Source organism: Pogona vitticeps, chromosome 12, assembly GCF_051106095.1.
Source record: "Pogona vitticeps strain Pit_001003342236 chromosome 12, PviZW2.1, whole genome shotgun sequence".
NCBI lineage: Eukaryota > Metazoa > Chordata > Lepidosauria > Squamata > Agamidae > Pogona > Pogona vitticeps.
In genome coordinates, this window is record NC_135794.1 from 13,646,765 (window position 1) to 13,659,562 (window position 12,798).

General features: G+C 42.9%; 1 protein-coding gene across 1 annotated transcript; it reads right to left on the reverse strand.

The window, feature by feature from the left end:
- Positions 1 to 44: 44 nt before the first annotated feature.
- Positions 45 to 7,095, reverse strand: FEM1B (fem-1 homolog B). The gene is made up of 2 exons (XM_020808147.3): positions 6,540 to 7,095; positions 45 to 3,141 (listed from the first exon to the last, which is right to left on the reverse strand). The coding sequence occupies exons 1-2, from the start codon at positions 6,785 to 6,787 to the stop codon at positions 1,506 to 1,508; spliced, it is 1,884 nt and encodes a 627-aa protein (XP_020663806.1). The 5' UTR covers positions 6,788 to 7,095; the 3' UTR covers positions 45 to 1,505.
- Between the last annotated feature and the right edge of the window lie 5,703 nt (positions 7,096 to 12,798).

Consider the following 12,798-nt stretch of genomic DNA (forward strand, 5'->3'; position numbering starts at 1 on the left):
CCCAACAAATAATTTGCAGGAAAAAAATTAGAATTAAGAGGTAATTTCACATTCAAGACTTTATTTGTAATACACAAGTGTCCAGAATGCATTTTTATTATTTCTTTTTCATTCATGTTTAAAAAATAACTGCAAAACATTCTTTCATGGTTTTAGAAAATGGCATTTGAATTAATGGAAAGTAATTTTAATTGCCTGTCAGAAAACTGACATCCAGCTGTTTCTGCCAAAAAGAGATACTTTCCATAGGTCAACATTCTTTATATAATGAATTTACCAATAATTAAAATAGCAGGCTTTGTAGAAATAGATGGAGGTGCCAGGGAGGAGTTACGCGGGGGGGGGGGGGAATCCCTGAAGAGTGCCACAATAAATGGACTGAAGATTAAAAAGCCTTTTCTCATGGTAGGTTGCTGTCAACACAATTTTGTCTTCATCACTGATCTTTCCCTGCTGAGGTTCAATACTACGTATATTTGATTTAAAAGAAAAAAAAAGAAAAGAATTTCATCCTTTGAAAACATCCTTGCTTGATATCAGTTGAAAAGTATCTGGACAGTATTTCACATATGAAACAAATATCTGGTCTTAACCACAAGGCTTCTACTTATGCAAGACACACAGTGAGATACACACACAAATACGTACGGTATCTGTGCATGTTACTTTAAAACATAAAAATTCCATATAAAGGGCAACAGATTTGCAGAAATATGTTTGGTTTTGTTCATCATTATTAAGAAAGAAAAATTAAAAATTGTGTTGGGTAAGCCCATTCACACACCTGAGTTTCAACCTGCTTTATCCTTCATTTGTAGGGAAATGATTTTCATTTAATCACACAAAAAAATAAAACTAAATGTTATTAATAGCTTCAGGAGGAACTAAAAGGCAGGGTGGATAAAAATTAATGCTTTTTAAATATCGATTTGCTAAAGTTTAAATTATTTATAAAATCAATTTTAAAAAAAATAAAAATAAATTCTGATTTAAATCATATCCACCCTGCTAAAAGGCATTAAAAATAGGCTGGTGATGTATAAATTTCCCTGGATCACTTTGCATGTTTTGGAGAATGCTAAAAATAACATCCTTCAGAATTCTCTGTTCCTTCCTCCTTACCTCCCACCTTCTAAACTGCTGCATAGGTAACAGGCTGGCTCAATTGGTTAAACGCAAATGTCTTTGCAGGTAGCCGCTTTAAGCATTCTCAGCTGTCAATGGGAAAATCTATGTGTATTATAGTATTAAAGTATTTTATGCATTCCAATTTAGAACTTTTCCCCAGTTCATTACAAAATAAAAAGAACCCTGATCATTCTGCCAATTGGCATTTTGGAAACCAGAGCAGAAATCTACAAATTTAATTAAGATAGTTTTGGGGAGAAATAGGGTGCACTTGGTACTAGAAGAAGGAAAGATAAAGAAATGGAAAAACTCTGCCCGATATTTTATTGACTCGATTGTGGCCCTTAATGGAGGGAAGTGAGGAGGAACATCTCCACTTAATGAAATTCAACAAACTCTTCCAGTGTCTTGGGGATCTGGTTGTGATAATTGATATGATAATCCTGCACAGCTCGAGCGGCCAGGCACTTCAGACTCAGTTTCATTTGAGTTTTTAGGAGTATTTCAGACACACCAGTGGTACTTTTATCAAGAGGAGTCTTCTTCTGCTTGTTAGTCATATCTGTATGAGCACCAGCCTCAACCAAGCTGATGATGATAGAATGCAAGGTCAAAAAGTCACTGATGGGCCTGTTGTACTGGACTATGATGTGTAGCGGGGTATTTCCTTCATTGTCCACCACGTTAACATCTGCACCACAATCCAAAAGGAGTTTGGTGACCAGTGCATTGGGGAAGCTGCAGACATCATTTGTATGGAAGTCATCCACCGGTGTGCTAGAATTGACAGCATGGTGCAACAAGCTAGATCCATCTCGTGTCCTGGGATCCAAGTGGATCAAGTTATAAATTTGTTTGTTAATTCGTGACTGTTCTTCTTCTCTACACTGTGTCTTTGTGGAGATGCACACTAAGTACAAGAAGGTGAAGATATTGCATTCATAATTGTCCATGGCTGTGTGGAGCTCAGAATCCTGAGAGTTTTTGACTCTAGCCATCCCTTGCTCTATCTCCAAAACACTACACCTCAAGACACTCTCTATGTCCTTGGCTCTTACTGGCTCATTCAAGTGTATCATCTGAGAGAAGACTTGAGCAAATCGGAGAAGATCTTTGTGGGTATTCCTATTACCTTTCTGCCGTAAATGCAAGGCATGAAGCCAGAGCTTGATGCACTGTTCAAACTGCATGTTGTCTGCATAAACAGCACCACGATAAATAATGGGGTGTGAAACATCAATATTGTCTGAACCCAAAATTCGCTCCCGGACAATGAGGCCTTCCATATGTAGGGCATCACGGTCCTGTCGAATGGATTCTAGTTCCTGAGGAGTCCGGCATTCAGTTCGGTTCCCATAAGCTTCTATCTGAGGCAGGACTTCCTTCGCTATTATGTTGTCACCATCTCTGTATCGTTCTAGCATGGCTAAATATAAATAATGATAGGTCTTCATTATATCATAATTTTCTCGGTCATTTGCAAATGAAGCACCCAGAAGTTCCAGAGCCTCTATCCTGCTTTTACGGTCACAGTCAGCATGTGCCAGCAGCAGTTCAACCACATCCGCTTTACAGCTCTCTGCAGCAACTTTTAAAGGGGTCATTCCATGGCCATTCACCATCATGGCAGACTTCCACTTCACCAGTTCTCTGACAATCTCCAAGTGGCCAGCCTCAGCTGCAAAGTGCAATGCTGTAGCGCCACAGTGTGCTTTGGCATTTGGATCAGCATGCTGCTCTAGAAGATAGCGTACCACATCTATATGACCCTTGTAGGCAGCAATCATAAGACAAGTGTTGTCGTACTTGTTGGCGATGCTGATGTTGGCATTGTTCTCCACCAGGTACTTCACAATGTCAAGCCTTCCGTCAAAACATGCAGCACGCAGTGGTGTTGAGTTAGTCACAGTAGTATGGTTGACATTGGCCCCATGACTGACCAGGAGCTTGACAACTTCAAAATGACCAGCCCCAGCTGCACACCAAAGTGCTGTGGCACCATCAATGACATATCTATAGCAAAAGGGAGAGAGAGAGAACATTAGAACTAGCCACCTTGAGCCCTTTTAAGAAGAAAGGAAGGGTAAAGTATTTTAAATAAATAAAAAATAGAACTAGTGTGTAGTATTAGTAGTAATAAAATTTAGTGTTCCAGCATCAAGCCATACATAAAAGAAAATTGAATGCAGAGCTTCAAGTACATATATTGCAAAAGCCACTAGTGTGTAAAAAATTGCAGTGAAATAAATCCAGACTTGCTCAGCATAAAGAAATACTTAAGAAAAGGCACAGGAGATAGATGCAAAATGGGAGAGTAAAAACGGGCAAAAGAGACACACAAACTATATTTGCAATAGCTGGGCAGGTAGTTCCACTGAAGTTCCTGTGTTGGAAGAGAACATGAGATCTAGAAAAGGCGTGTGTGATTTTCCAAACACTGATGCAATCCACAACATAAAGGAGGCAGGAGGCACCTCATTCATACAATTGCTAGCAGCCACAGTATAAAAGTTCAAGCCTCAACACTCAACACAGTAAGAAATCAGGATGAAGCTGTATTCAAGCAATTATACTAGATAGGACATGTTGGCTGCCATTTTGGAGACTAAACAGGAAGGAGCTGAAAGACTGGCACATACCCACAAGCCCAACTTTTCTAGAAAATACAACTTCTTATCCTCACCACATTTCTCTTAAATATACAGTACATGCCTGGGATTGAGGAGCAAAAGAAATATGGAAAAACATTCACTACTGTTTAAGAACATGGGTCCACAGAAGGTATTGCAAGGAATGAGATTCCTACCCTTCTGAGTGGAAACTCTTAGATATCTGTCTCAGTTATGAGCCTTTGTGTAATATCTCTATGGCAGTCATTTCGTATTGTTAGTTTATCCAAACCAGTATGCATAAACTTCAGGAACATCCCAATGCCAGCTGGATAAAGATGAATTAATCTGTATTAACTTGTGATTTATGACTCTCCATAATTTGTTCTTCAAACATTTAAGGTCACAACAGTTATAGCTTTATGTTTCATACTTAAAGAGAGCTTATTGGAACAACAATGCAACAAACTAACCTAAGATCAAATAGGAGCAAATCAAGCATTTCTTCAGAGGCTTGGGAGGTAGTTTAACCACAGCAAACATGTGGCTTCTCTGATTTAGATTGATTTGGGGATGTTTTTTAAATTGTTGCTTGCTTTTTGCTTTGAATGCAACGTATTACATCTTGATGTATTTGTAACTTTCAGGTTGTTCCCAAATGACAAATAAAAAGCCCCTACCACAATTCTCAAAGGTGCCTGTGTGCATACACCAAGCCAACATGTGTAAACGCCACTAAGAATTTCATCACAGACTCTTCACTTGTGGGCTAGGAATGAACTAAAGATTATGAGTTTTCTTACAATAAGCAACTGGATTTCAGCCTATGCATGATTCCTGTACAAGCAGTTTTGTTTCCCCTCTTCTCCTGCCATAATTACATACTGTTTAATGACTGTTTTAAAAGGGATATGCTAGAGTCATCATGTGTAACTCCAACACCACGTCAGGCCTTATCGAAATTACTAGCCATGACTGTCTAGAATTAACAAGGGAGTAAAATTATGCTTCAGCAATCCTACATTTTAAGATCACTCTGGAGACCTAATAAGCAACTTTAGCAAAGCAAAACAATTTATTCACATAAATCTCATTCTGTCAATGGGATGGAAAAAGAGAAAGTGAACTGGAGACAGGTATTGTCTGCTCCTTCATCCCAATATTCACAGAAATTCAATTGTGACTATCCTGTCTGATGTTCTAAGTACTTTCCATGGCAAATAGTAGGCCTTCTGTCTCAAACTAAAACATTCTCATGAACGTAACTCTCTTCAAATGAAATTGTTCAAGCATTATGTCTAGATCAATTCTGAGATTAAATGATCATTGTTTTCTATCATAATCCAAGAAAAAATTCCTGACTAATTTATCTATGCCTGAAATCCTATTACTATACCTAGTCCATTTCAACAGATGGAGAGAGCCACTGGGGCAGTTTATGCTCCCCTCTTTAATGGTATGTCCCACCCCTCTCAATAACCCAGCTCCTCAACGATGTCACAGAAAGAAATTATCAAGTGTACCTGGCAAAAGCAGATATAACCCTCTTACAGAGGATACAAGAAACACACAGGAAATGGTGAGCCTTATGTGTTAAGCAGTCTGTTTAAGAATCTTAATTTTGTGAAATCGGACTAAAGCAGACCCTTGGTCTGACCGCCTTAAGAAAATTTTAAAAACATTCAAAACGGCTTACAAAACTAAAAACTTCAGCTTTGTTCTTCAGCACTGAGATAAAAAAGGACCTATATGCTGTGATCAATTCAGGGAGAAATAGCAGAGAGAGCGGAAGTGTATCAGAAAAAAATTCAGGTGAGCCCTTTGAGCTATATTTCCAGTTTAAATATTATAATTTGAAATTAAACCTACACCACTTACTAATCAAAAAAAGGAAACCCCCAATGGTAGGTGAAGAGACCCCACATCTCCAAACATCTCTGGTGTCCCCATGTTGAATGCAGACAACTACAAAAGTAAATGCTACATGTAAAGACCTCTCTCTGATTAGGAATACTGCTTGACTGGGGTTCCTTTCTCATAGGCTTTCCTTTCTCATAGCAGAGATGCTACCCAGGGGTGTAGCTCCACTTAACAAGCACAGCACCTTTCAGAGTAACATTTACATAGATAAGTAAAATTCTTATATATGGTAACATTCATCTGCAGCCTTGAACAACCCTGGAAGTTGTGGCTATCTAGCAGGCTGGACAATCTGTGCCATATTAATTTGATATTTTAAGATGTCATGGGAGTCTTGTTTTTCCCTGGGGAAAACGTATTTGCCCATACATCATATGGGAAGAGAAAGTTTCTGGTACACACAGTTTTAATATTGGGGGGGGGGGGCAGGGAACTATGGCAAAATATAATGAATTAGAAATATGCTAGAGACTGAGGTTATAAAACCTTTCATCTGCAGCATACAATTATGACCACTTGGTTAAGTTATCTTAAACATAGTATTAACCGGTACCTTTTGGTATTGGAACTGTTCTTTAGATATGATCCAGCAAGGTTAGGTTAAATAGGTCAGTCCAGGAGGAAAGGCTAGTGTATGGACAATGTTGTCTTGCAGCAGGCAATCTGGATGGCCTTTTGCCTCTTTTGTTTTAAGAGTCTTGGAAAATCATCAACAGAACTAGCACGAATTAATCAAAGTTACGATGTAACCTACTACACTCCAGCAAGTGACATTTCCACAACACTAGCTGTCATGGGTATAGAGCCATTCCATACCCAAGTTCCATTCCTTCTGCCAGGAGAGCCCCTCTCGCCCTTCAGTAACCGGCCACAGGTACCTACCCATCGAAGCGGACTGTGCCAGTCTGTTGGGTCTGGACTCGGTAATGCTCCAGGAGCAGGCGGACAACCTTGGCATGCCCGTTGCGGGCAGCAATGATGAGAGGCGTCGACCGCTGCCCAGCCTGATGGGTGACATAGCCCAAGAGGTAGCGAATGTCGCTCTCGGAGCGGTTGAGGAGCAGGGCGGCCAAGGTGAGGACCCGGCCTTCACTGGCTGCCTTGTACACATAGCCAGCCAGGCTCTCCATGGCTACCTTCTCCTCCGGGGCCCCCCAGCGCCACCCGCCGCCCTCCCCAGCCGGCGCCAGGGCCGAGCCAGGCTCCTCTTCCTCTTCCTCCTCCGTGGCTCTGCAGTGGGAAGGCTCATGGGGGCCGACCCCCGTGGGGCCGGGAGAGAAACCGGGGCTCCTCGTCGTCCTGCCGTCCCTCGCCACCGCCAGAGAGGGTTTCAGGCCAGCCGGCGCCGCGCCCGAGGGATCGATCACCCTCTGGGAGCCCCGGGCCCCATCTCTCCGGGAAGGACAAGGCCCCGCCGCCCGTCCACGAAGCAGCCTCGCTCAGCCCGTGGGTGGGAACGGCCCTCTGGACCACAGGCCAGCGCTTTCGGGCCACTACGGCCGCTCCGAGGGGGGGCTCCTCTCTCAAACCGGGGGCGGCATCCCGGGAAGGGAAGGGAAGGGAAGAGGCTCCCTCCGAGCGCCGGAAGGCTTTTGCGGGGCACCCAGGAAGGAAGAGTCCCGCCTCCTCGGCTCTCTGGGAGGCTCGGAAAGCCGAGGGTCGGAAGGTCGCGAGGGACAAGCAGGAGGGCGAGGCGTGAGCGGCGGCAGAGACGGGCCGCCGGGGAGCTTCTCCCTAGACGCTGGGCAAGCTTTCGGGGCCACTCTCGCTCGCTCTCGCTCTCCCTCCCGCTTGGCACTCGGTTCCGGAAGCGGAAGTGGCCTGGTGTTTGGAAGAGACACATCGTGGGAAACTGCTGCCCGGAGAATTCGTTCCGGTGTCGGGCATTTCCATAGAGAAAGAGGAAGGAGGGCGGGAAGGGCAGGGCTTCTCCTCCTCGGGCTTTGCCCGCGGCTGTTTCAGGAAGGCCCGGTAAAGACGTCGGGAACTGTTTAGTTGCCCCCACAAGTCTCTGTCTTCTGTCTGCGCGCCACCAGCTCCGTCCGTGTCTTTCTGTCCCCATGGAGTGAAGGAAGGGCGGTTAAGAGTACATACAGCCTCCTTCGCCACCCCACCGCCTTGGCCCAGCTTTTATAGCGTCCAGGAAGGCGCTCGGGAGGAGATAAAAGTCCCTGGCCGGCAGAGGCAAGACGGCTCTGTTGTTTCTTCTGCCCCGCTGCAAGGGGAGGGAGCGGTTGCCCATCGCTTGAGGACTTTCTCACTCTTGCCTAGGGAGTTTCATTTGGGAGGTCTGGTATTCCAGTCTTTGGCGTGCCAGCCTTTGAGAAGCCCATCCCAACAGTTCGTGAGGTCGAGGTGGTGGCGAAACAAACAAAACAAAGGGTCTTCATCCTGGCTGTTGTGGGCTTTTCGGGCTCTTTGGCCATCTTCTGACGGTTGTTGTTCTTCGGGTGGCTGTTTTTCCTCTTCAGTTGAGAAACTGAGCTTCACAGTTCGGATTTGCACAGTCTACAGAAACTCCAGCCACCACCCACAGCAAAAAAAAAAAAGGCATAATCAAAACACTGGTAGACCCTGCAAATCGGACTGTGAAGCTCAGTTTCTCAGCACCGAACTGCCCTTCAGGCAAATGGCTACAATTAAAATACAGTATTTAAGATAAGTAACAATGAGTATACAGTGGAAAGATCAATTACTACAATATCAAAAAACATAACACCAAAACACAAAGTCCTGTAAGGTACATCCCATTTTAAAAACCGCACTTGGCAGCCATGGACTCAGGGAAAGCTTTGCCTGACAAACTGAATGCTTTGTATGAAAGGTTGCCAAGGGTTTCAAGGTCCCAATAAAAGCAACAAAATAACTTCTGGCAAAATCAGTCTTGGATTGAAGAAAATGGGAGCGGACTTTTACATCAACTAATTGTGAGTTCAGTTGTGAAAAAGAAAAGAAATTCATGGCCTCTGAATACACTGAGAGGTACATATTTAAACATATTTTGTACTTTGCTTTGATTGGTAGATTTCAAAAGTAGATTTAAAAAACATGAAGTTCACAAGTCTAAATTCTTCTCACTATTGCAACCTAAGATATATCACAGAAACTCCAAGGGCCACAACATATCTGAGGTAGCCTTCTGCGATAATGAATCTTTTCATTTCTTGAGGTTCTTCTGTTGTATCAGACATGGCTGTTGCTGCCTGCCCCCTTGAGCTTTCCTCTCTTGCACTCTTTTCCTCTATCTGAAATATTGGAATATCCATTTAATACATCGGAACTTACTGAAGGAGACCAAATTTCAGTGGCTAAGGTATTAACAGAACTGCAGTGACCCCTCCATCTCAAACCTACTTCTAAACTATTAAGTAAGATTCCATGGAGCTACAACTAGCAGTGATACAGTACCTAAAGAGACGTATGCTGCCCCTCTGCTACCCTGTGAAGGAAGAAGCTGTCCCTTTTATACCATTAGTAGAGGGAGAATTTTTACCATGCCAAACAGTAATTCTCAAACTGGTAAGAATAATCAATGTACTGTGAGAAACAAATGAACAAAATGACAATCATTAATGTTACTTTAAGCACAGTTTCTGTGCAGATATAAATCGATTGCCTCTGCATGACTGCTGATCCAGTAGGACTCTGCTGGGGCTACATGGAATGGAAATTGTCTGTGCAAATGCTCCCAGTGTAGAAACATGGCAGCTGAATTGCCCATCTTCCAGGGAAACAGAAATTTCTGTCTCTGTCATCAGGAAGCTGAAGCAGTGATGGGCAAAGCACATCAGATCCTATTGGGCGACAACTCCCATCAGTAGTAAGGAATGCTGACAATTGCAGCCCATTGACTTCTAGAGGGCCACACTTTGCCCTCCCACAATATAAAATGTTAAACTGTCTCACCGAATTTGAGAGTTAGAGAAGAGCTCCTAAGACAATCTGTGTGGCATTTCTCTGTTTGGAGTTCCAGAATGTAAATTGCTTTTAACATCTCTATCTGTTTTCTTCTGCCTGCAGAAGACAGCAAGCAGTGGCTTTGCCCCTTTCCTCTCCCTTTCTTCTGGTTGCAACTTCTGTTTCTATTTTTTTTACTCTTAATCTTTATTGCATTTTAAAAAGAAATTATAAAAATAAGTAAATAATTATCACAATATTAGGACATAACCCCCCCCTTCAGAGATAGCTGCTTTGTCGTGGTGAGGGGGCTTGAGTAATCCAGAGAAGCTATGGGCTATGCTGTGCAGGGACACCCAAGACAGACAGGTCATAGTGAAGAATTCTGACTAAACGCAATCCACCTGGAGCAGGAACTGGCAAGCCAATCCAGTATCTTTGCCAAGAAAACCCCAAGAACAGAAACAAAAGGCTAAAAGATATGACGCTGGAAGATGAGCCCCTCAGGTTGGAAGGCGTCCAACATGCTGCTGAGGAAGAGCAGAGGACAAGTACAAGTAGCTCCAGAGCTAATGAAGTGGTTGGGCTAAAGCCGAAAGGACGCTCAGCTGCAGACGTGCCTGAAAGTGAAAGCAAAGTCTGATGCTGGAAAGAAAAATACTGCATAGGAATTTGGAATGTAAGATCTATGAACCTTGGTAAGCTGGAAGAGGCCAAACAGGAGATGGCAAGAATAAACATTGACATCCTGGGTGTCAGTGAACTAAAATGGGCGGGAATGGGTCAATTCAATTCAGACAATTATCATATCTACTATTGTGGGCAAGAATCCCATAGAAGAAATGGAGTAGCCTTTAGAGTCAACAAAAGAGTGGGAAAAGCTGTACTCCAAAATGATAGAATGATATCAATACAAATCCAAGCAGACCTTTCAACATCACAATAATCCAGGTTTATGCACCAACCGCCAATGCTGAAGAGGCTGAAATTGACCAGTTCTATGAAGACTTACAACACCTTCTAGAACTGACACCAAAGAAAGATGTTCTTCTCATTATAGGGGATTGGAATGCTAAAGTAGAGAGTCAAGAGATAAAAGAAACAAGTAAGTTTGGTCTTGGACTTCAAAATGAAGCAGGGCAAAGGCTAATAGAGTTTTGTCAAGAGAACAAGCTGGTCGTCACAAACACTCTTTTCCAACAACACAAGAGGCGACTCTACACATTGATATCACCAGATGGGCAATATCGAAATCAGATTGATTATGCAGCCAAAGATGGAGAAGCTCTATACAGTCAGCAAAAACAAGAACTGGAGCTGACTGCAGCTCTGATCATCAGCTTCTCATAGCAAAATTCAAGCTTAAACTGAAGAAAGTAGGAAAAACCACTGAGCTAGTCAGGTATAATCTAATCCAAATCCCTTACGAATACACAGTGGAAGTGAAGAACAGATTTAAGGAACTAGATTTGGTGGACAGAGTGCCTGAAGAACTATGGAGGGAGGCTCATAATATTGTACAGGAGGCAGCAACAAAAACCATCTCAAAGAAAAGGAAATGCAAGAAAGCAAAGTGGCTGTCCAATGAGGCCTTACAAATACCAGAGAAGAGAAGGGAAACAAAATGCAAGGGTGATAGGGAAAGTTACAAAAAATTGAATGCAGACTTCCAAAGAATAGCAAGGAGAGACAAGAGGGCCTTCTTAAATGAACAATGTAAAGAAATAGAGGAAAAGAACAGAAAAGGAAAAACCAGAGATCTGTTCAGGAAAATTGGAGATATTAGAGGAACATTTTGTGCAAAGATGAACATGATAAAGGACAAAAATGGGACAGACCTCACAGAAGCAGAAGGCATCAAGAAAAGGTGGCAAGAATACACAGAGGAACTATACCAGAAAGATTTGGATATCCCGGACAACCCAGATAGTGTGGTTGCTGACCTTGAGCTAGAAATCCTGGAGAGTGAAGTCAAGTGGGCCTTAGAAAGCATGGTTAACAACAAGGCCAGTGGAGATGATGGCATTCCAGTTGAACTGTTTAAAATCTTAAAAGATGTCATTATTAAGGTGCTACACCCAATATGCCATCGAGTTTGGAAAACTCAGCAGTGGCCAGAGGATTGGAAAAAATCAGTCTACATCCCAATCTCAAAGAAGGGCAGTGCGAAAGAATGCTCCAACTACCATACAATTGCACTCATTTCACACACTAGCAAGGTTATGCTCAAAATCCTCCTAGGCAGGCATTAGCAGTATTCAGACCAAGAACTCCCAGAAGTACAAGCTGGACTTCGAAGGGGCAGAGGAACTAGATCCCAAATTGCTAACATGTGATGGATTATGGAGAAACCCAGAGAGTTCCAGAAAAACATCTCTTTCTGCTTCATTGACTACGCAAAAGCCTTCGACTGTGTGGACCACAGCAAACTATGGCTAGTCCTTAAGGAAATGGGAGTGCCTGATCACCTTATCTACCTCCTAAGAAATCTATACGTGGGACAGGAAGCAACATAACTGGATATGGAACAACTGATTGGTTCAAAATTGGGAAAGGAGTACGACAAAGGAGTATATTGTCCCCGGCTTATTTATATGCAGAATACATGATGCAAAAGGCTGGACTGGAGGAATCCCAAGCCGAAATTAAGATTGTCGGAAGAAATATCAACAACCTCAGATATGCAGATGATACCACTCTGATGGCAGAAAGTGAGGAGGAATTAAAGAACCTCTTAATAAGGGTGAAAGAGGAGAGTGCAAAAATGGTCTGAAGCTCAACATAAAAAAAAACTAAGATCATCGCCACTGGTCCCATCACCTCCTGGCAAATAGAAGGGGAAGATATGGAGGCAGTGACAGATTTTATTTTCTTGGGCTCCATGTTCACTGCAGATGGTGACAGCAGCCAAGAAATTAAAGGTTCCATGCTTCTTGAAAAGAAAGTGATGATAAACCTAGATAGATCTTAAAAAGCAGAGACATTACCTTGCCGACAAAGGTCCACAAAGTCAAAGCTGTGGTTTTTCCAGTAGTCTTGAATGGACAATAAAGAAGGCTGACCACCAAAGAATTGATGCTTTTGAATTGTGGTGCTGGAGGAGACCCTTGAGAGTCCCCTGGACTGCAAGGAGAACAAACCTATCCATTCTAAAGGAAATCAACCCTGAGTGCTCACTGGAAAAACAGATCCTGAAGCTGAGGCTCCAATACTTTGGCCATGAAGACTCCCTGGAAAAGTCGCT

Coding starts and splice junctions, on each gene's coding strand:
- FEM1B (XM_020808147.3), bottom strand. CDS start 6,787: ATGGAGAGCCTGGCTGGCTATGTGTACAAGGCAGCCAGTGAAGGCCGG. Junction 3,142..6,539: donor GGCACAGTCCGCTTCGATGG/GTAGGTACCTGT, acceptor CTTTTGCTATAG/ATATGTCATTGATGGTGCCA.